This window comes from Manis pentadactyla, chromosome 19, assembly GCF_030020395.1.
Source record: "Manis pentadactyla isolate mManPen7 chromosome 19, mManPen7.hap1, whole genome shotgun sequence".
In the NCBI taxonomy this organism is placed as follows: Eukaryota; Metazoa; Chordata; class Mammalia; order Pholidota; family Manidae; genus Manis; species Manis pentadactyla.
This window is the reverse complement of record NC_080037.1, coordinates 2173910-2198725: the sequence shown is the minus strand read 5'-3', so window position 1 is coordinate 2198725 and position 24816 is coordinate 2173910. Positions and strand designations below refer to the sequence as shown.

At 37.3% G+C, this 24816-nt stretch overlaps 1 protein-coding gene across 11 annotated transcripts in view; it reads left to right on the top strand.

Moving 5' to 3' along the window:
* DCAF6 (DDB1 and CUL4 associated factor 6) overlaps window positions 1-24816 on the top strand; it is a 117358-nt gene that overhangs the window by 76716 nt on the left and 15826 nt on the right. For 6 of the 11 annotated variants that reach the window (XM_036898881.2, XM_036898796.2, XM_036898619.2 and 3 more), the window contains 5 exons: window positions 6338-6455; window positions 10888-11000; window positions 12074-12160; window positions 12384-12711; window positions 17720-17761. In XM_036898881.2, the coding sequence (XP_036754776.2) occupies window positions 6338-6455; window positions 10888-11000; window positions 12074-12160; window positions 12384-12711; window positions 17720-17761 (688 nt within the window). The remainder of the gene's footprint in view (window positions 1-6337; window positions 6456-10887; window positions 11001-12073; window positions 12161-12383; window positions 12712-17719; window positions 17762-24816) is intronic. The other 5 variants (XM_036898533.2, XM_036899125.2, XM_036898964.2 and 2 more) reach the window with 2 other exon arrangements.

Below are 24816 nucleotides of genomic sequence, written 5' to 3'. Positions count from 1 at the left end.
TGGCGTCGGGAGATGGGCAGGGCCCAGATTGAGAAGAGCCCTTTGGGTATTTTAAGGTTTGGGACTTTGTTTTAAAAACAGTAGGAACCTAATGAAGGGCTTAAAATAGGGAGTATGGCCTGATTTGGTTTGTTCTGAGTAGCATGTGGGAATCCGTTCAAGACTCAATCACTTAGTTTCTCCTGGTAATATTTTGACCTGATGATTGAAGTAAGGTAAAGACAGGTGTGAAGAGATCCAAGAAATATTGGGACGTAGAAGCAGGGATTTGATGGTAGATTACATGAGGCAAGGGATTGAGGAGGAGCCCAGAGCACGAATTGCAGTAACAACTCCCGAGTGTCCACATGGTTTAGTAATGGTGATCTGGCCGGAGGGAGCAGGGCTGGCTTATGTGGCTTGAATCTGCTTTCATGTATTGAGTATAACATTTTTACCTAGATTGCACATTTATTTGCGGTGGTTTGGGCAAGGTCCTGATGGAGATTAGCAGGTGACATTGTTAGTTGATGAAAGGGTAACGCCAAGTTTTGATTAAGTGGGTCGATACTGCTTTAAGTAGGTAACTGGAAAAAGCATAAGGTGTGGGAGGGGATGCGGAGGCAACAAGGTTGGCTTTGAGTTACCTGTGTGACACCCAAGGGAGAAAGCTGGCTGGACAGTTGATGGTATGGCTGTGGCGCTTAAGAGAACATGTCAGAGCCAGAGAAGTGAGCTGGAGTTTGCTGCGTGTAGACGAAGCCACGAGAGCAGGTGAAATAACTAGATGAGAGTGAAAGGTGGAGGAGGGAGTAGAGGATCTAAAACATCTCAAAGAAAATGAGGAAACTTGCAGAAGTACAGATTTTGCTAGAGGAGAGCTGCTAAAGGAGATGAGAAACAACTGGAGAGACCGAAGGCAAAGTAGAACAGTGTGGTGTTCAGTCTGTGTAGAGAGAGGTGTGTGTATATCCATGTGCTCCTGGGAGGCCAAGTGATGGGCTGTGAAAATTCCTGACTGAGCCGGTCAGCGTGGCAGAGACTGGTCTCATCAGTGAGAGCGACTCACAGAGTGATATGACGGAGGCCACATCTGAGTAGGGGATGAGGCAATGGGGGTGACAGGAGGCAAGACTCAGAACAAGGAGGAGGAGGAACATCTGGAGGGGAAAGTCATGGAAAGTGCTCCCGTGGGCTCTCTCCCTCACTGTTTTCATCTGGAAGCCACAGACTTGACATGCTCATCTAATCACCATATGACAGTCAGGTTTGATTTTCTTAAAAGGATCCTGAGGAAACAGTTGTGAAAAGAGAAATACTGGAGGAGGATTTTGGCAGGGCCTCTGTGCCACATGGGGTGCTCGCCTTTCCTGTTCTCTTCCTGTCTGCTCTCCTGCAAGACTGAGAGAGAAACAGGAACCAGGAGACGTCTGTGAACCTCTAGAGGGGTGTCAGGCCTGGAGTTCTGGAGTCGGGGGGAGAGAGGCGGGTGGAATTGAAGCACTGCTGAACTTAAATCTATGAATTCTAAATGCTGCTGGGAACGTGGAACCAGGCACAGTCTGAGTCTGTGTGCCCTAACCCGGTGTTCAAGTTCATTTCATATTTCTGTGTTAGGTCATGAAAAAAGTTCTTGGATTAGAATTATTGCAATTGACATAAGGTTGACTTGATTGTCAGGAACAAAGTTCAGCTAGTATAGTATTTCCGAAAGATTTTATAGGAGATTTTCTAATAAATAGCAGTACTGAAGTTGTACTTCATTTTCTTTTTGTCTTTGATAAAATAATTGACTTCTGAATAAAGTCAGATTTTCCAGTGAGAACATTCACTTTTAGAATAAATACCTTGTCTCACAATCATTTATGTGGTAGATAGGTATTCTTTGTTAGAATCTACTAGAAACAGGTTCTCCACTTTGAATCAGAATAATACCTCCTTTATACAAATGACTGGAAGAACTGAATATTCAACAGTCTTGAGGTCTGCAGAAAAGTTACAGATTCCTGACCTGTAAAAATGGAAATGTTGCATTGCTCTAGAAACTAAAGAAATTTGCTTTTTCTTCTATGTAAGCCAAGTAAGTCAGGGTACAAAATTTGGGGAGACAGCTACACTTCACCAAAGAATATGTTATTTCTTTATGTCATCCACAGGTTATCTAAGCCCCTGGGATGACTAAAGTATGATTGTACAGTTAAAATAGTGACCCAGCAGAGAAGATGGTTAGCATAATGGTTCTAAAAAAAATATTGTGGGGACTCTCTTGTCCCCTCCTGGCATGAGCCAGGAGCTCAGTCCTCTCACTGTATCTCTCAATAAAAGCCTCTGCCCTGGCTTTCCTGAAAAAAACAAACAAACAAACAAATTTATTGTGGCAGTCAGTATCCTAGTTAATTGTCTTCATTTTGAATACTTCAATTTATGCTTAGGATTGGCCTCCAGGGCTTTCCTAGCTAAAAGTCCAAACATCCACATCAGTATTTAGGTGACATACACAACTTGCTACCAGGGTAGCATATTTTGTACTGCTGTTAGCACACAAATTTTTCTGTGTATCTTTGAGCGTGTTTTTTTAGAACCACAAATAAATATAATTTCACAGATGAAATAGCGTGAAAACTTAAGTATTACTAAAAAGGTTTATGATTCTTACATGAAACTTGGAAGATACCTAATTAAATAAATAAATAACTTCGAAGAAGTTGCTTTCAAATTACATGCCAGCCCATCCTGTTTTCTGAGCCAATGCACTAACCTAAAAAGGCTCTTTTACCATTTCTGGAAAGGATATTCTAAATTTGGTTTCCAGAGAATCACATGTTATTGACTGTTCACTTCTGACCCCCAAAATGAAGTCTTTTACAGCATATTGTCTTGATTTGTATGTGGTTTTTACTGTGCTCCTGAAACGTGTTTTAAATGGGTGGTAGTTTGCCTTGATAGAGACTATGCTAAGGTACTAACAACATCACTTGTTCTGAATAATTATAATTAAGTAGTATAGACTGGTCCTCCAAAACCTTAAAAGTGATTTTTCCCCACCACGCTGCCCTTGTTTTGAGTACACCACAATTAAATTACTTTTATTTTCCTATAATGTTTTTAGAGGGAAAAGAAACAGTTCACCGTCTAAGTGCCCTGGAAGAAGGCCAGAGTGACAGTTTGGGCTACCAGAACTTTCCTCAGTTATGTTCATGTTGCTGATGGGAATTATACGTCATTTCTGAGAAACACCAAAAATTGATATTTCTTAATTAAAAGTTATTTCAGCAATTTTATTTCCTACTTTGTATTCAGGGTAGTTCCAAGACTTAACTGTAAAGAGGAACGTCATATAGAAGGAAACCTGAGAACTAGAGTAAAAAAATGTAGCCATTATCATCTGTTTCATCATCTGGAAACGGATAAGAAAGTATGTGTTACAAAGAATAGATTCACATCCTGGACAGCCCTGCTCAGTGAATTTTAGTTACTGCTATGATCGTACTTTCCATCTAAAGTCATTTGTGCTTTTAGGTGAAGTCCTAAATCCTAAGGCTCTTAAATTAAAATCTCTACTTGTTAAGCAAAATATTTCAGTAATGTATTTCTGTGTGTTATGTAACTAAGGCTTTGAATAACACAGCTTTTAGAAAGTTTGCTGATTCAACTTCCAACAAATCAAGTTAAAGAAAATTTAATTGGTTGCAAATATTTTTAAAAAGGTAACATTAAATATTTCAGTTCTTTAAAATAGATTTTTCTTAGTCATTTGTAGCTTAAGATATGTACTTTATCAGAAACAAATTGTGAGTTAATTCACATAAACTAAGGACCTACATTTCTGAGAAAATTCATCCTCAGAAGATGTATATGACCATTAAGAGAAATACTAAGCTGGGAAGAGTAGAATGGAACAAGGCAAGGAAATGAATTCTGAGCCTGGGATGTATACTCCCATTAATACCTCAGTTGAAGAAAAATGAGGTTCTGCTTTTTGTTGTATTTCTGCCAGAGACACTATTTATTTATGTGCAGTCTACAAGGGGACAAGTGGGCTCAGCAGTCTGAAGTTTTTGTAGCTAACAGAAGAGTGCATTCTATTTGTATAGTGAGGGGCCGGTTTTACCCAAGGCTGGTGAATGAGTTCAGTAACAATGATCAAATTCTGTCAGCTATAGTCATTTTATAAGTTAAATGAATAACTGCACATTTTTCATGATTTACATTATGTGGATTATATTCACAAGAGATTAAATAATAACCTTGTAATGGATACCAGAAAGGAAGAAGGTTTTAATTAACATTGATCATCTCAGAAAGCTTCTTGCTTTTGGGGGTGGAGGTGCTCTGTAAATGTAAATAAGGTTTTTTCTTCAGCATTGTGCCTCTTAACAGCTCTTTGTTTACTGTATTCCTACAGTCTTAGCATGCAAGTCTCTATAACTGTCTCTTTAATTTTACTCAAAAGCAAGTTTTAATATAGCATTTAAATGGCTCCCTATAACTTGAGCTCTGTAACCAAGATAGAGTCTGTCCAGCAGTTCTCTCACACCTGCTTTTGTTTGCTGTTCCTTCTTTATTTTAAAATAAAAGTTAACAGCAAAGCACTTTATAACATGACGTGAGCTCTGCCTCCTGTTTGCTTGGCTATCCCGTCTTTGAGCTGTCAGTCCTCCCCAGTCCCAACGTGTCTGACGATGACTAATTCTGGCAGCAGTGGGACAAACATTTCAGCAACGTGACTAAAAACTAAGGGAAAACTGTGTGTGGACAAATAACTGACAGCAAATTTTGCAAAGATGGCGGGTAGGACAGATGTTTTAGAAGTCCCATTCTTGATAATTTAGGTAAGCTAAAGGTCTGTTAATTCAGTCATTATCAGAATGTCATTTGGTAAAATACCTCCTCTAAAAAGCTGAATGTAATACTGAAGTTCTGGAAGTTGTAATGGATTACTAATTTCTTTCCAGCAGTTGTTTATACCAGCGACATAGTCATAACAAAAGTAGTGCAGAATGAAGTGCTTTTACTGTTTGGGAGGCCAGCTTTATAATTCATTCACACTTTATTTTCAAATAGAACTAATGTTGTAAGAGGATTTCTCACAAGTTAGAAGTAAAGATGTAAGAATTGATACTTCTCTGAGTTTTGTTATCAACTTGACTTCTCATCTCTTGGAGAGAGTCCTTTTTCCTTGTTACTACAGTTCTGTATTTGAAGTCTTGTTAATTGTCCTCTCAAAGGGTAAAAGCTAGAGCCAAGGTTTTATTAGATTCTCTTCTAGTAAGGGCTCCAGTGTCTTCAAGAGGAATTTAAAAAGATGAAAGTCCTTCATTGCACTGTAACCTGGACCTAATAACTAAAAAGCCTGAGTAATTTTGATTTTACAAGTTACTGCTTTTGTTGTTATTTTTCAAGACAGAAAGCTTATTTTTAGTACTATGATATCAGTCCTTGAACTGATATCAAGAAAACAGTTTTATCACAGAAGAGTTTTCTTCCGGTAAGCAACAGAAAGAAATGTTAAATGTTTTATTGGTCCCCCAAGCTGTTACTCATCATAAAAAGAAAAAATATTTTGAAGCCCTATTTAATATTGTCTTTGAATATCCATGTACTCTTCTTTTGGAGGGATGACTTGGAAGTAGTCTATATCAATTTCTGTAGAGTTTCTTGATTGTATTTGCCCTTTTACAAAGATTTTATATATTGAGATAGGTATATATAGACTTCTACTGTCTATATTGCCATTTCCATAAGGAAGAAAAGATGAAATACACAAACCATACTATCTTACATCAGAGTTTTAGAAAAAACCAAAGAACGCTAAATCCTCATTCCCTAACAGAGTGCAGACTGTAATCTCCCTGGATTGTAAATCTGAATTTGAAGAACAAAAAGAATTTGATAGCATTCAATTGCTGCAAAGGTTTTACTGAAAAACTTCTTTGGAGCCCTTATATCTTCTGTCTCACTGTTTCTGAATGAGCCAGTGTAGTGTTTCTTGATGCTCTAGTGACTGAAGAGTAAAATGCTGAGCCTTTCATTAAATAAAGTACCAGTTTATAATGTATGTCATTGCATGTTAATATTCTTTGATTCCCTAACAACTAAATAATGGCTCTCAAATGTTTGTGATTTCCATCTGAATCAAGGGGAGTCATGTACACATAGTTAGAATTGGATGCATTGCCACTTTGAAATGTAAGAGTGTTTCTGTAACACTTGATTTTGAACTTAAAGTGAGAACCGTAACAGGTGTGAGAAAAAATTATGACAAGGACAACTTAATTTGAGTTTTATAAGTTTTAGGAAATGTCATCTTTTTATTGGTTTCAGAGACTTTTTCAAATGTTTTAAACACAATTTTCAGATAACAATAATGAAAAGCTGAGCCCCAAACCAGAGACAGGTGAACCCGTTTTAAGTTTGCACTACAGCACAGAAGGAACAACTGCAAGCACAATAAAACTGAACTTTACAGATGAATGGTAAGTTATTGTTTCTGTAAGCTGTTCTTAGCCATTTTGTAGGATTGTATTAGATGCTATTTCTAGTCCTTTATCATCTTTATGCTGTTTTGCTGTAATGCTTTGGTCCTCACACCTTATTGTGCTTCAGAATCACTTGGAGAGCTTGTGAAAACACAGATTCCTGGGCCCCAGTCCTGGAGCTAAGTTTGAGGTGGGGCCAGAGAATCTGCCTTTCTGAAATTGTTCCAGGTGATGCTGATGGTGTAGGTCCTGGGATATTTCTTCTGATAGAAAATGCAAAGGACAAAAATTATTAATCGCCTTTGACCACTAGTGCAAAAATAATAGACCTAACATTTGAGAGCTTTTTGCAGTCCTGGTTCTCTGTAGATAGGCATAGACACACATATACACAACTTTTGGGTTAATTTTGTACTGAATATATTCTTTTCTCCCTTGTGTTTATTTGACTTGGCTTTATATTAAATACTTCTGCATTACTACCTAATTTTCATAAATGCTATTTTACTAGCTGTGTAATATTCTATCAAGCAGATATTCACATAACCATTTTCCTTTTATTGGGCAGTGAATTTGTTTGCCTTTTTTTAAAGCAAATAAGGCTATAATGACTGTCTTTATTTACAGGCCTTTCCCTACCTGTAAGATTATGATTTGAGATATATTTCCAGAAATGTACTACATCTAGGTCAAAAAATATTGCCAAATTATTTTCAAAAGGATCTTCTGTCATTACGTTTCTCTCAGCAGCATATGAAAGTATATACATTTTGCTTTCTCCAGGCCAATGTTCAGTATTGGTATATTCATTTATCTTTAACTTGAGTATTTGATTTTAAAATAAACTTTAGTTGTATAGGTTCTCTTTAATGACATTTCTGATTATATTTGTTGCTCATTAACCTAGATAAATCTTATATTTTAAAAAAGTCAAGTTTATGTGAGCTTGTTATATTCTTTCCCACTGCCTTGTGGCTTTTTGCTTGAGACAGTGTCTAAAATTGTGTATTTATATTTGTTACTATTATTGTATTAGTATTAGTTAATGTATAATATAATCTTTATTAACACATAATATGTAATATGTGATTGATATATCGTGATTATATTAATCATTTTATGACCAATATATTAATTACCCTGTATAATTAATATATTGTTATATTAACATATTTAATTGTATATTAATACTATTATATATTATATGTTAGTATAATATATAATATATTGTATGTGAATAATATATAATATAGTTATATATTGTTTGTTAATATATAATTAATTATATGTTGATATATTACTTACTCCAATTCACTGGTTTCCATTTGTGTTTATGTATATATGTATTTTATATTAAAATCTTTAACTAAGTAGAATTTTCAAATATTACTAAATACCTCTATGTTCCAGAGACTTCTCTGGACCCGGGGAATACATGGTGAGCAAACAGATAACCCCTGCCCTGTTGGAGCTCACGCTTTGTGGGGGAGACAGGTGGTAGCATAATAAATAAGGGAATTCTGTATATGTTAGAAGGTCCTGAATGCCCTGGGGGAAAACAGGGCAGGGCAGGGTGACTAGGAGACCTAGGGAATGGGTGGGCACCATTAAGACGACATTTGGACAAAAGCTTGCAGGATAAGAAGGAAGGAACCAAGCGTGTATCTGGGGTGAAAGCTTTCTAGGTGGGGAGAGACCCAGCGCAGCGGTTCTGAGGCAGAAGCAGACCTGGCGGGTCGAGGCGTCCTTAAGGAAACCAGAGAGGTGGAGGGGAGGGACCCGAGGAAACAGTGGCAGCGGAGCGGGCAGCCAGCTTAAGTGAGGAGGGTATTTAAAGGATGAAGGATGTGTCTGGTGGCTGTGTAGAAAATAGGCCGTGGGTGGAATCCAGGCCAGTTAAAAGGCTGTGGCAGTAAACAAGGTGAGAGATGTCCCTGTGCGGGGCGGGATGGGAGCAGTGGAGGCAGGACAGAGATATCGATTCATTCTCCATGTGTATTTGACGGTGTGACCGGAAGAATTCCCTTATGAGCCCTAATGTTTGACCTCAACTTTTAAAAATCATGGTTATCTGTGGCCCTTTTTCTTACATAATTTAGGATCACAGAAGATTGTCATACTTATTCTCTATGTCTTTTCTATTCTATTCTATTCTCATAGTTCTGTACACAGGGGGCTGATTGCTTAAAAGGAATCTCATCTGAGCATTATTTAGCAAAATCTTTAGTCCAACTCTTCTTGTAAATGCTCCTTTCCCTTCTCCAAAAACTGACCATGAATTATATTCTTTCATCATGAGTTTATTTCTTTATCAAGAAAGATAATTAGCTTTTTTTCTGATTTTGAGAGTATTCAATATTTACTGTAAAAAAAATGGGAAAAGAAAAAAAAAATGGGAAAAGGCATGCAGTCTTGTTCATCTCCGTCAGTTTGGTGTTTTGCTTTTATTTTGGTTTCTTTGATGACAGGTAAGGCAGTATAGTAACTTGACACAGAGCTTGGACTCTGAACTTGGCAAACTGTTGAACCTCTGAGAATCTCAGTTTTTCTTCTGAAAATAGACATATTTAATAGGACCTTCTTTAGAGGTTTGTTGGGGAGATTTAATGAAATCATAATGCTTAGCACATTGGCACATCAGAGGCCCAGGTGGTAGCGAAGTCGTCATCTTTTGTAAAATGCCTTTCAGATACTTTGCCCAGTTTTCTACTGTGGTGTTTATCTTTTCTTTAGTGATTGGTAAGAGCTATTTATTTATTACTATTGAATTATTTGAGGATAATACCGTGTGTCATTTGTTGCAAATATTTCCCCAGTTTGTTGTTTGTCTTTCAGTTTCCTTATGGTGGTTTTGTTTCATGACTTCAGCCGGTGAACTCAATGCTTAGAAAGGCCTTATCCTTCCCAGGATTAGGGGGAAAGTTTCTTCTTATTTTCCTGTTATAGTTCTATGATTTTGTATCAGAATAAATGTTCAAGCCTTCTACAATGTGTATTACCATAAAGTACGACATAGAGCTATAGCTTAATTTTGCCATGTGGCTGTTCCTTTGTCCCAGTACCATTTATTGAGCAATCTCTTCGTTTCTCTGTGATTTAAAATGCCATCTTAACATATGCTAAATATGTTTGCTTGGATACTTTTGTCTTTCCCACTAATGGCTTTATTCCTACATCAGTACCATAGTGTTTTAATTATCCTGTTACACACTGAGCATTTTATCAATGCCTATATCATAGCTCTCTCAATGGAGAAAAAAATATTTATATACCGTGTTGGCTTCTCTTTGCCAAAATTGCTATATATTTCTTTCTGGTTAAAAAGAAATGCATATTCATTGTAAAAAACAATTAGTATCTAAAGAAAAGTATGAAAAAAAATCACTTGAAATAACCTACTGGGATGATGTTTAACATTGCTGCATGTCCTGACATTTTTTCTCTGCATATATTGCCATGTAGCTATACATTCTTTTAAAAAAAAATCATACTATACATGGATGACCTTTTTAAAAAAATCAAATTGATTTCTAGACTTAGCCTAAAAGGGTTTTTATAAAATCTTGGTAGAAAACCCATGATAATTTGTATTGTTTATGAGTCACTACTACTTGTCTATAATTAATGTTTTTTAAGTTACTGTAACTCTTGTTTCTTTTTCTTGTTCACATTTATTCTAAATTTAAGAAATTGTTGCATTTCTGTGAATTTAATTTTAATCTTAGATTGTTATACATTTCCCCCTATTTTCTTTCCCAGTCAGATCCCTCCTTACATATGTGCCTTGATTTTTTATGGGATATTCGTTGAAAAATATTTATTTAAATCACTCTAGTATTCTGCTTTAGCCAAAAATGCTAACAGAATTACAGTCATTGCCAGGTGGGTATTAACACTAAAACACAAAACATTATTCTGTCCTTCCCCAAAACCATGGTGCTCCCTCACCTTTCATATTGCAACAATAAACCAGGACTGGAAATGATCCACAGAGGCTATTCAAAGACCAAAGAAATCCCCAGGCCTCAGGTATCAGTTTAAAAGTAGCCTAGAACAGCAAAGTCTAAAAGGGCATATGATCAAAGTCCATAAAACCATTAAGGGTTTGAGTGTGGTGAACCAGCTGTAGTGAGGACAAAAAGGGGGACAGTGTAATTAAGTTAAAATCCAATAGAGAAACATGTAGAAACAAATATACACACATCACAGAAGCATCAAAACAGTGAAGAAGGGGTCCTTTGGTATTTTGAAGATTAAGGTGGATTAGAATAGTCACCTTGATTTTTTAAAGTGATTAAAATGAAAAATGCTGTATGTTATGTGCAGTCTGAATTGTTTTGATCTGTATTTCTTTAGTGATAAAATATAAAAATGATCCTCCAAGTGTGTATTTAACTTCCTGGTGGAACCACTTGTCTTGTTTTGGCAGGAGCAGTACCGCCTCAAGTTCTAGAGGAAGTGGGAGCCACTGTGCCTCTGAGGGCCCAGAGCCTCCCGTGGCCCCACAGAGCACGGTGCAGCCTCCAGGAGACAGCGAGACAAGTACGGCGTTCGTTTGCTTTCGGCTTTCGTCACTGCAGACCCAGTGCTGGATATCCACCTTTTTCTGTTCCCTTGGTGCTGTACTTGGGTTTCTTATTTTTAATATTACTTTGCCTCAGTAGTCCAGCCGTTACTATTAATACACAGATAGGAAATACCAAAGGTAGGGACCTTAAGCATTTACAATGAATCAGAGAGAGAGGCACACTTCCCCTCTGTGGGCACAATGGCCAGAGTGCGTGTCATCACACTGAAAATTTGCGAGACGTAAATGTTCATTTGACTTACCTTTGCTGTTTTTATAAATAGCAGGAAATCCAGAGTATCTCGCTTGATTTTTTCAAAGACTGTGGGTGGTTAATGGAGGAAACAAAAAGGAATAAAGTCTAAGTGGGTTACGAGCGAATCCTATTTCATACAGGAGGTAACATTTAGCGACTTTTTCAGAACTCTTCCTGGACTATTTCTATGTGACTATTATACTAGTTAGTGCCTAGTACAGAGCCTGGGACACAGATTTTTCAGTAAATACTTGATAAAGAAAGGAATAAGTAAATTCTGTTCCTTAAAATTAAATATGATATGTGTAAGACAACTGTCTGGTAAGCAAATGTCCAGTTGGGAGCAAAAAAATCCCAGAAACACATATTCCAATGGCCAAACAAAAATTCTGGTGGGGTCAGTTTTACTATTTGGTCATGATAACTCAGATTATAGCTAGAAAAGTTTTTATTTTGTGCCGGTTAGATAATAAGCAATATCAAGTAACGTCAGTTGTGAGAGGTAACTGAAGGCTATTCTTCACACAGAGTTAGTGCATGCAGGTCCCTGCATGGGCTCTGGGCAGAGGTGGTGGGCAGGGATGCGCATCCTTCCCTGGCAATGTTTGCATGATTTAGTGTGTGTGCACATATTTGCATGATGCTGGGGGGGATTTTATCTGAGTGTCACAAGTCTCAAGGACCACAAAAGGGTTAAGGAACTGCTTACATATAGAAATGTTGGAGTATTAAACTGATGTTTATTTTTCTAAAAAGGAAGTTGGATTTAATGATACTTTGGTTATTTTCCAGAATTCCCTGAAGAATCACCAGAGGATACGACGACATACCAGGAAGGTACCTCTGCAGGAAACACAGTTCAGGATCGTATAGACATAGGTGAGCTCTCTTGTTCTCTTCAGGTAATTGCGTCATGTGGGAAAATAAGAAGATGTTAGGACCTCCAGACTGAGAGGCCATTTCCAAATAGATGTGTTGTGGAATTTTCATCTCCATGTAGGGGAATTAGACTTTAGATTAGAAAATGTCTGTCCTCTTGGAAATGAGATAAATAAGTATTGTTGCCAACATGACCCACTGTTACTACTTCATTTTCTGACAGCACAATCAGAGAGGTCCATGTCTGAGCTGCTGGATTCCAGCTCAGGAGGAAGGAGTGATGTCAGTCTTGACAGCCCTTGTGGGGTTCCAGGAGAATCCGCTTTGTCTGAAAAAGGCAAGAAACCAGGAACTTCAGATCAGACTGGCGCTGAGAGTGCTGCTGACCCAGATGCTACCAGCCTTGAGCCTCCACCACAGACAGAAGCCATTAGGCCCTCGCCTCCTGAGGGAACCCTGGCCAGGGGCTCTGCGCTCCAGGACACGGACGACAGTGATGACGACCCAGTCCTGATTCCGGGCGCACGGTACCGAGCGGGACCTGGTGATAGGTCAGTAAATTTTTGGTTAATGTGACCTGTGAAAATTATGATTCACAAGCTTTGTTTGAAATCACATAGGGGAGTCTCTCCATTTTTGACAGTTCTCCCTCTGAGGGTGTCTCAGTCATATAAACTCATAGACTTTTTAAACTGTAAATGATTGTACATAGTATATCCTTCGAGCAACCGTATTAAGGGGGGAATGGAAAGCCACATTGCTCTGTGTCTGCGCACTGCCGGCTCGATAGGTTGAGAGACAGGAATGCTGAAATGGCCAACTAGGTACTTACAGAGCCGGGGTCATGTCAGCTGTCCAATCACCCTGCGGACTTCCGGCCATGATCAGCTGCTTTTTGTTCTTCATTGCTCAGTTTTTTGCTTCTCTATTGACCCTGGATGAAGGTAGAACGATAGCAGGTCTCTTTTTAAGAACATTGTGTTTTTCTCTGATTTCTACTGACCTTTAATTACTTAATTTAGAAAATGAAAAATTATACAAAATAAGTCCTGTAACTACAATAAAGAATTGAATTACTAACATGTACATATAACAAGTATAATATTTTTTCCATTTTTCAGTTTATGAGATCATGACATTTTTTAGGGTAAAAGGATATATTTTGTTTTTTAGTAGATACAATAATCTTTTGAAGTAGATTGCATTCCATACTTTTCAAGAACTATTTCTATTATTAGTGCCATCATATCTTACCACATGTGTAAATTCTTCGAGAGAATCAAATTTGATCGCTAAAATCTTACCTTACAGGAGTGAAGAACCATTTTACACATTTTTATACTCAGTATATTGGTATTCATAAAATATTCTGACATTTCTGTCAAGTGAAAAATAATGAAAAGATGATGCAACAGTGCTATCCCTTAATGGTAAATCAATGAGCGGGAGCATAATCACTTGGGTTTGAGCCCAGCTTTGCCACTCAATAGCTGTGTTTTCTCATTCAGATTACTTCTCTCTTTAAGGTTCCATTTCCTTATCTATCAAATGCGGTTATGATTATCTAGAATTTTAAGAATTAAAAAAAGCAAAAATAATCACAGGCCTGTTTCACAGTGAAAGCACTAAATAAATGGTAGCTCTGTTAAACAGCCAAGATACTCTGTGTGGCTACTTAGACCTAAAAAGCAGCTCTAATAAGAATGGCGGTAGGAGTAAAGACTGGCAGAGGACAAGCAAAAATGCTGAGCTGTTCAGCTTGTGGTTCAGTGAAACTGCCTTTCCTTAAGTATGAAAGGGTATGTGTCTTACTTGCGTCTTACTTAGAGTGTTTATTTAGCAATGGCACTGTTTTTAAATGTAAAGGAAGTAATCTTTCCCTATATTTGTACATGGGGATTCATCAAACATATTCTCTTTACCTACCACACATAAGTCTTCAGCATTCATAGATTTTAGATGAGTTTTAGTTTCATTTCTTTACCTACCTGGAGGGAGTCCCTTAGAATATCATTACTACTGGGTGTACACAGGTAAGGTTGGCAAGCGTGGTGGCACTTGCTTTTTGAAAATTAAGTTGATGGTTTCCAAAACCCAGGGTGGAGAGCTAGGGTTTATAATTATTTTAAGCTTGTACATTTATGACCCTCTATATAAGTGAATATGTGTCCTTGGTTTTTTCTATACTTATATAGTAAGTGATATTAAGGTCATAATTGCAAATAAAATTTTAAGTATACACTTTCTAGTAAAATGGACCCTATCACTTATTAGCTTTGTTTATTTTAATAAGAACTTACATATTTTTCATAGCTATTAGACCCTTGCAAAAGAATTAAATTATTAAGCATCTTCTGTCCAGGCTAATTATGACATACCAAGCCTGCTTTACAGCTAAGGAAATTGAGGTGTGGAGCAGGGATTTGTATGTCCTAAACCTAAGCAGATTTTTTTTTTTAACATAGTAGTATAACATCAGTGAGAAAGGATATGCAGGGAGAGTGGATCCTAGAGAATCCAAAACATTTTGTAGTATGTTATCCTTTGTTCAGAGATATTGCCAGAAACTATCGTGTCTTTCTGTTGAGCTTTATCATTTGCTTACCACTTTCATAATACTTAGATGATTTATATGCTTTAGGGATTCCCATCCCATGGGGTTTGTATCTGCCACAAAGTTGGCATCTGCTAGCCTCACTGACCTAAGAAATCCAGGTGCTGAGCTAGGCTAGCAGAATCTTCTAGAGAGATGACTGGGGATGACAGCCTGAGTCTGACCCACTTCGTGCATTCCTACTCACACTTAGATCCAGATCTGAAACCGCCTCTGGATCTCTAATTGTTTCCCTGCTTTTTTTTATTATTAAATATTATATAATATCTGTATACTCGGTTTAGGTATTTAGTGTTAGTTTGTCCTGTCTTTTATTTGTTTTACTCTGTAGGACTTAGTAGTAAGCTTACTGAAGAATAACAGAAGAACAATAGAGTTCTTACCCTTTGAGAAACAATAATTCAGTGAAGAATAGAGGACAAAAATACACAAGCCATTTGTAAGAACACAAAGACAGGTTAACTAAATATAGGAAATGAAATACAGTGTGATGTATCAATACAAAGATGCACACACTGAGATGATGCTAAAGCGATTATACTGTTTTCACAATTACATCAATTTTTCTTTGAAATTTACATTATTCTTTCCTAGCTATTTACTAAAAATTTGTAAATGGTGAAAAATCTTCCTTTTTGACTTTTATCTAAGTGATTTTTATAGTTCCTGACCTTAAGCACCATCTTGAGTAGATCTTCAACTGCCTGTATGAAGTCTGCTTTGCTTATGGCTGCATCTTCCTAAGGGCTCTTCATCCTTGAAACAACTGCCCATTTATCTTACTTTTAAATTTGGAGGAATAGGTATGTTGACTTTTATTCTAAAGGGAGAAATTTAAGAAATTTTGCTCTTACGAATATGCAGAGAATCATTTGCCAGCTTGTAAAGTAGGCATGTGGTTTTTGAGAATTTCTGTTTCCAAAGGGACAAAGAATTCCAGAGCTCCATTGCAAAAATCATTATTGTTTGTTTCTTAGACTGTAAGGATACATCTAACACTTGGATGAAATGCCTGACAGAAATGATGCATGTCTTAAAAGTTCCCTCCTTGCTGCCATTTGGGAAGCCCAGTCTAGCTTAATTTGGTTTGGGTAAAGAAATGGCCCCCAAATTTAAAATGGTAAAAGTACATACATCTCTCTGCCTTAGTTTCTATGAAGAATTACTCAGTAGTGGGTCTTGTCATTTTTTTGCCACACATTTAATTTTTAAAGTGAAACCTAAGAATTTTGTAGCTAAGCCATTTTTCACACACATTTAATAAAAATATCAAAACAGTTCTTTGCAATGCAAAATAATAATTTCTTTATAAGACTTTGCATTCTTTTAATTTGGTAAAATAAATGGGACCCAAATTTTCACTTTGGGTGGAGATCAAGCAGGAGAAGGAAATATCTTAGAAAGTAAAGGCCTTAACAACTAACATAGAAATTTTAAGCTGGAATGTTCTTATTAACTGTAGCTAGTCTTGGTGTTAACTGGAACCTTAGCAGAGGCCAGCCGACTTCTAAAAACCCAGAGAGTAAATGTTTTAGGCTTTGCTGGCCAGCAGGCAAAATGGGGTCTATTATGCAGGTGCTTCAGTAACCATTACAAATGTAGAAACTGTTCTTTGGCTATGGGTCATTACAAAAGTAGGCCACTGGCCCGATTTGTCCCAGGAGCCATAGTTGGCTGGTTCCTGCCCTGTGTAGCCCATCTTACAGAGGGTAGCTAAGCTATAGTGTATGGTGCAATGCCTCTACTGGCAGATACCAAAGTTAAACACAAGGAAATCTGTGAATCACCACATGTATGGTCCCCTTTAACTTTGTGTCCAGCAAGAATGTGGAACATTAAACGAAACTAAACTGAAGAAACTAAATTATTAATCAAATGGATACTTTCTAATCATGGTATTTTAAAAAATGCAGTATTTGTATCCCTTCATGATTTTATTACTGGTAGGAACATAATCTTGTGCCCTTGGGATGAAAGGGAAGTGGTCATGTTTTTTTATTTAGGCAGTGTTCATACACTGTTTACACGGCGCCAAATCCACCTTAGAGTAAATGTGTGATGGCCTTGCTGCTAGCTGTTTTCTTGCTAAATCCGAGGGGTTTTTTGCTCTCTGAAAAAAGGTAAGCATCTAAGTAAGCTTCCTGAAGAAGTCCTCAGTAGCCTTGAATAGTTTTTATAGACACGTTAAGATGCTGTAAAGATTTTTTCTGCAAAGATTAAAGATATAAACCTTATTGCCTATTACTCAGTTTTTTGAAGTATGTATTTGCATAGAAATTTGGTTCAACTTACTCTGAACTCTGTGGAACATGGCCTTCATTTTTAAAGCCAAAATTCTTGGTGTTCTGCAAATTTGCCACCATCTATTTAGTTATCATTATATTCAACCACTTTGTCAGTATTTCTAATGATTCAAGTATATTCTTTGTTGAAGAAAATTGCTGAGGAAAAAAAGTAGTCATGGAGAAAGAACAGAACTGTTAGGGCGGTAAAAGCTCTGTTACTCTTTGCTCGCCTGTCCTATAGTCTTGTGGTTAGGGCAGTGGGTCAGCTGGGCACTTAGATTATTTATTTCCCGAAGAGCAGCGCAGCCCTGAGGAGCAGAGCGTGCTGTGTCAGTTGCCAGTGGGTGGTGTTGGTAAAGGCAGTCAGCACAGTTCCCCGCACTCTCTAACTGGGTCCAGTTCTAATCCACTTAAAAGGTAAAAGGAATTAAGTGCTATGTTCTCCTCCTAATCTGTCTTCAGTGAGTGTTTCTGTGTCCTTAGTTTCTGCATATACATTTAGTTGAATGGCGTATTTCACATAATATCCTAAATCACAAAGGGAAACAAAATTTTTTTAGATTGAGATGATTAATGGTATAAGTGGTGACTTTAATGCTTTAAATATTTGGTACTTTGAAGTCTTTGTGAGTGACTTTAGTATTGTGTTCCCTCCACTAGATTTAATATCAGAGGAACAGCAATAGGTGATAGAATAATGAGGTAATTCAGTATGTTCCTTCATTGTGTTACTGTTTCTTTATGATGAAGTTTACCAGGTCCTCTTTTTCCACAGCTAACCACCTTTCCTATTAACAGTTCATGTTTTTTGAATTTACTGAACTCTGTGTGCTAGCATTGTGAAGCAAGTTGCTTTTCACAAACTGTATTTAGCTGCATGCACTGCATGGACTAGAATGAAAGGACGTTTCCTGTGTGCAGATATAACCGCTGTTCACTCCAGGTGTGCCATGTAAAGTAACTGTGATCGATGATTAAACACTGGTTACTTGCTTTGACTATTTTGTTAAAGAATGCATCTTATGTATGTTGTTAACAATTGAGTGGGATCAGCAACTTTTTATTCATTCAAATATATGCCTTTTCCTTGAGATCAATAACTTAAAATGGACTTGAGTCTAATTCTGTGCCTAGGTTTAAGATTCTGATTTTTTTCAAAGAATCTGTTTTCTTATAAGTAGCTTAGTAATTTAAGAGTCACACATCAAGTTGATATATCACTCTCAAACACTTCTGTAATTTGAAGACTAACAATGGGGTACATTTTTAAATACAAATTTAAATAAAATGAACCTCAATCCCATTATGCATCTACTCAAAACCTGGGTTATTGACAAAATCAACCTTGGACCTAGTTCTAGAGGCACATGTTTGTTATTTGCCATTAGTGTCTAAAACAAAGTTGAATATAAAACAATACATAGCAACGATCAAATGTAAAATTGATGGAGTTCCCCAGGGGGAACACAGAAATAATTAAGTAAGCCAAAAATTATTGTAGATGTAAAGAAATCCCCAATTAAGACCAATTCTTAGGAGGATTCCCATGTAGAAGTCTCAGAATTGTTTTTACTTTTGGTGTTTCTGGGCTGTTCCAACATTAAGGTATATTTGAAATAACTTTTTGCAAAAGTTAGTCTGCTGCTAGTTAACACTTTCTAATTAAATGACAGTAAGTGGAATTTGTTTCAGGGATTTTTGTTTTTCTGATTTCTGATTCTGATTCTGAGTTCAGACCATTTATCCCAAGTACTCAAAGCCAGTTTCTGCTTTTACCATGAAGATTGCAATTGAAAAGTACCATGTTGCCTTAGTAAGTTACAGAGAAGTCAAAACATTGAGGTAGAGGTTATTATGAACTAATAAGCAACGGTAAAACAATGTGGAACATTTACCTTCCCTGAGAGTGAGTGAGAATTAGACTCACTCTTCTCTGCCTCAGTTCTTTCTGTCTTACATAGAGATTGTCTGGGTGAAATTTCTAATTATAAGGTAGTTTTCTTCCTGACACTGAACACACATTTCGTTTGCTTCCCCATTGAGCAATTGGGAATGTTCAAGGAATGTAAACTTCTACTTAAGATACAGAAAATTAGAAAAACAAAATTACCACACTTTATCATCTCTCTGGTTCATATAGCCAGTCTCCATTAGGGACTGTCCAGTAGTGTTTTCTGAATGTGTCTTGCTACAGTCTGCTGAGATTCTGAATGGTAGGTGCCATATTATCTGTTTTTATAAGTAAAATTATGAACATCCCTTACTCTTCACTCACCTGCTGTTACGTCACCACCTCTCACCTGACCTTCTGTTCAAATAGTCCTCCAGCTCCTTCCAGTGTGTCCATCATCAATCAGATCACTGCCAGGGGCTCCCCATTGCTCGTGGTGGAGAAAAACTCCAGCTGGACACCCTGTTATGCCGTTCAGGCAGCTACCAGGAGTGGCTCATGCTCTCCGATCAACTGTGTTGGAGTGTCCCTGCCTGCACATAGTGCCCCGTACTGTCCCTTCAGCTGAGGTGACCTCCTGCGGCCTCTGCACCATCACTTTGGCCACCTCATCTTTCAGCATTCATCATAAGCTGCTGCTTTTCAGAATTTTCCCAGTCAATACAATTTCACGATCCCAAGTAGGATTGCACATTTCTTCTGTGTGCCCTTACATATGTGTATATGTGTTACCTATAACACTTCACTGCATATCTTTGTGTATGTGGTTCCCTGTATACAATGTAGGCCTCTTTAAGGCCAGCATAATACATACGTACATACATACATAAAAGTTGGTAAAGAAGACGCCCTTTTAAATAAACTCTAGCTAACCAAATTTTTATTCATATTTCCTCAGATGATCTGGGTTGTCATTTCCTTCCTCTGCCTCCTAAAACTTGAAATAAATAAGAAGCTATGAATTACCCTTCCAGGGGTCCCATGACCTTCCCATACATTTGGTGACTTGCTTGACCGACTTACAAAACTCAGAGTCACTTGTAATCATGGCTGTAGTTGATTATGACAAGGGGAAAAGACACACCAGGCAGTCTGGAGAACCCAGCACAGGCCCCCAGCCTTCTGGCCCCCAGGACACATGCGTTCCTCAGCACTACAGTGCAGCAGCCCTCGTGTCGTACTTCTGCCAGGAGAGGCCTGCTGAGGACCCGGAACCAGCACGTTGGGACCGCTCGTGTAGGCACCCTCGGCCCCGACTAGGTCCCGCACTTCCAGCAGGTGTCCCTGGCAGTCGCCAAGGAAAGCAGGTGTGTCAGGGTTCAGCGCCCCTGGCAGGCAGATGCTGTGGGGCACGTTCTGAAAGTCAGAGCCCCCAGATGGTCACCAAGCCAGTTGCAGACGGACCCTTCTGAAGGTGGCGGCCCGGCCTGGGGTGCGGCAAGCCTTCGCTCACTACGACATTGTGAGGTGAAGAATCCAGATTCCCTCCCCCCCACAGAAGAGGAACAGAAACAGAACACTGCGTCCATCTACCTCTCTTCTTTCACATGCCTGTAAGGATAGGTTCTGAACTGACTAGCATTCCAATCTGTAGACCTTTCTTATTGGTAAAGTAGATTATGCAGTAGCATTAACACGGCTTTTACTATAAGCAAATGCTTTAAATCACTTAACATTTTTTTAAAAGCAGGTAACATACCCTTTCTAACCTCTTATTCATAGATCCACTTGACAGAAAGCATTTTTTAATTGATAATTTAAAGGTAAATTGGAGCTTAACTCTGAATAATCATAAATTCTAAATTTGAAGGTTCAGATCAATGAGGTTTTCTTTTCCAAAAACTACTTATGTTGATAAAAGAAGAATGGATGCATAGTATAAATTAAAAGAACTTAAAATTTTTGAATCATATACTGAAGACCAGTGGTATACAGAGTTAAAAATGAACATTTCCAATGAGGCATAAATAAATGGAATTTAATTCTTCGGTTTTAATATCTTTCTTTTCTTTATTATGCTTTGGGGATGTTTCTTTACACACACCCATAGCAGTGTTGGTTCTTATACCAATGCTTTATAGCTGTTCTGAAAATAGAGACATAGAAGTAAAACAATTATTATAGAAAGTCCCCTATTGTGGGATGGTGGGTTGGGGAGTTGGGGTTGAGGACAGCTTCCCTATATTTATAAAAACCAGGTTTTTCAATCTTGGAATGGCAAAAATCTTAAGTTTTGTAAAATAAATGCAAACGTTTATAAGATAGAAGAATTTGGTTATGAAATTAGGAAAATGTAGGTTCATGTTACCCTGTGTTCTGATAAGTCTACAGGGATGTCACAACATGTGGTCAGCACTACATGTGTACCTGGTTCTGAGATTCCCAAACCACATCAGCAAAATAAGGCCTCTGAAAGGAGGATGGATTTGTGTGTAATCTGTCCTTTTCCACATGAACACAAACGTGTTTTGTGGAACACATATGAAAATTTGGAAAGTGCTCTCCTAGATCATGCGAGTTTATATTCTAGGTTGTGAGTCTTGAATTCCTTCAATATCTAGCCTAGGCGACTAGACTCTTGTACTTCTTTCAGTGCATGATTCACACCTGCTCAGTAATTCAACATTCACCTGTCGTAATTTAGTCATGCCCCAATGTTCTCTCCTTAGTAAACATACCCTTTACTAACCGCCTTAGGTCATTTTATTCCAGGTTAAAGAAATCTGTCTTCTTTTAGTCTTTGGGTGAGCCATTTTCTACTACCCTAAAACTTGTTTCCTACAAACTATTTTAATAATATCAATAATACCAGTTAATTTGTACCACTCTAGCAATATGCACTGGTATTTTATAAAAGGATTTACCATGTTTAAAATAGCCAAAGTAATTCATATTTTATATTTTTAGTTCTGTTTAATGAGTTTCTCCTTATATTCTAGCCTAGTTAATTATTACAATGTGCCAGTTTAGTATTTTTTTTTTTTAGATAGGATTTGTCATTGATACATCTTCCTAATTTAAGCTTGGAGACTTCTTAAGAATTTTGCTGACCATTTAGAAACAGAATTTCTAGAACATGCAGTATTAGAAATAAAATATAAAGACTCAGGAACAGGAAGGGATAAAAATGTAAAGTCAGAAACCTAGGTTTTATTCTCTTCAGTCAGTTGTACATTCTTCAGATTCACTGTCTTTTTTCCCATGTATGAAATGCTGTTTCCTTAACAGAGTAAGAGCTGATGCTCTGGGATGTTTCTGTTGTTACTTTGAAATTCCCGGATGAATCAATTTTGTATTTATTCCATTACTCACTGAGTAAACCCACAGGGAACCAGACACTGTGGTGGATGCTGGTGACATGAGGGTAAAGAAAACAAGTCTCTGCGAGCTCTGGGTTCAGTGGGATACACAGACATGTGTAAATAATTACAAGCCAGTGATTGCAGTGATAGAGCTCTGCCCAGGTGAGGCGGTGGTGAGGGGTTCCTGCCCTAGCCAAATCTGAGGAGGGGGGAGAACTGTATTTTTATAATTCTTTGTGACATACTGTCATTGTTGATTCATACTTGGCTCCTTTTCTTTGTTCATTTAATAATATAATAAATACCCATGAAACTGCCACCCAACCCAAGAACAAAGACTCCCAATAACTTAGTTCTGCCTCTACTGCTCCCCATTCTGTTCCCCTGATCCCGCACCGTTTGTAACCACTCTGCTGAATGTTGATCGTGTGTTGCCTTAAAAAAAAAGATCATATAGAAGTACATGCCAAAATTGTATTACTTAATTTGTTTTGCCCACTTTTGAGCCTTATAAAAACAGGATATCACACTGTGTGTGGGACTGGGACTTGCTCTTTTTTTTCAGTCAGCATAGTGGTGTTAAGGTTCACCCACATTGTTGTGTGAAGCTGCTGCTCAAGCCCTTTCACTGGGCTGTGTGACTGTACCAGAGTTCATCCCTTCCTATTAATAGCCGCTTAGGTCGTTCCAGCATTTGCTGTTACTGACCGCTGCTGTGGACATTCTGAAGCACGTCTTCTTGGGTTTTTCTTGGGCACATACCTAGGATGGAATGTTTTAATTTTATAAGCTAATCGCAAATCACTTCCACTTAGGAGTGTAATTACCACAGTCACTAGTTCTCTAATAATTGGTATTGTTACATTCTTGCTTTTTGATCGATTGGGTGTATTAGGTGTCTTATGGCCTTGATCTTCATTTCCCTGTTTACAAAGAGAGGTTGTGCTTCTCTCGTCTGTTTTTTAGCCATGTCTGGTTTTCTAATGGGCTGTTGTAATTAAGCTTTTTTTCTTTTCCGTGTTGATTTGCAGGAATTCTTAATTCTTTTTGATACTTATCTGCTATCATTTATATCTGTACAAATATTTTTCCTGGTTTTTAATTTTTTTTTAACTTTAAGCAGTTCTTTCGAGGAACTATTCTTAATTATAATGTAGCTGAATTTTGTCAATCTGTCATACTTCTCACTTTCTTTCATTTAAGAAATCCTTACCTACCTTAGAACTTTAAAATTTTTAAAATTTCCTATTAAAGTTCTTTTTTGACATTTGAGACATTAGCCCCTCTAGACCTGATTTTATTATATGTATGTGTGCCCTCCCCCAACCCATCAGACATCCCTTTCCCTGTCATTTATGCATGTTGAGTTTCCCCAGGGACCAGCCAGCCACACCACCTGTCATAGTGCGAAATGGCCATGTATGTGGTAAATTTGTAAATGTTTCATTCTTGCTTAAAAAGCATATTGCTTTATGATTTTTGATTTAGAGTTTTTATATGTGAGCATTAGATTGAGACTGTATTGTTCAGATCATCTGTATTTTTTTTGCTTGCTTTCCAGCTTGACTTATGAGCAGTGAGAGAGGTGTGCTGACTCTGCTGTAATGGCAGCTTTGTCTGATTCTCCTTATAGTTCTAGCATTCTGTCTTTAAATTCACTTTGAGGCTGATTTATTAGGTGCATTCATGTTAAATTGTTAGATCATCCTGGTTCACTGGCTTTCCTGTGTATGTAGTAATCCTCTCTATCTTTAATGCTGCTTTTTATCTTGGTCTGCTATTAATATATCTATGCCACCATCCACTTGAATTTGTTATCATTATGGCTATATTTGGACTTGTTCCAACTTTTGACATCTAATTACCCTGTTTTTCCTACATTTCTGTTTTTACATTCTTGCCTTTATTAGTTTTTTACCCTTTTGCTGTTCTGCTTTTTCCTTTTTTTTCCTCCATTGGTTGGAATTTGTGCTCTTTATTATTATAGTGGTGTTTAGTTCTGAAAGATTCCATTGTATTTAACTTGATGATATCTTATGAGTTTGAAGTTTGTGTGCTAAATTAGCTTGGCCTATTATGAAAGAAATAATATTTCAAAAACGCCTTGCAATTAGTAGCTTTTTAATAAATATTTGGTGTTCTTCATAGGTATGTATCATTTTAATTTTCATTTGATCAAACTTGTGAAGTAATAAAGTACAAATTTATTATTTTCAATGACCTGTATTCTTTTGGTGTTTCTTATGAAATCTCCTCTAGGAAAGTTGTTCAGTGTATCCATTCTGGATCTATTTCTTTAAACTGTTAGTAGGTTGGGTATTACCTGATTGTATTTATAGGTACAACATCTACTGTTTATATCTTCTAATGGAAATTTGTGCGCTTAAAGCTTTGTCTCCATCTTAAATAGTTTTCCTACAATGAGATACTGGTAGGTGCTGGAATCTTTTATGAACTACATAATACAAAATGTGTAACTTGCAATCTAGATTTTTAATTTATCA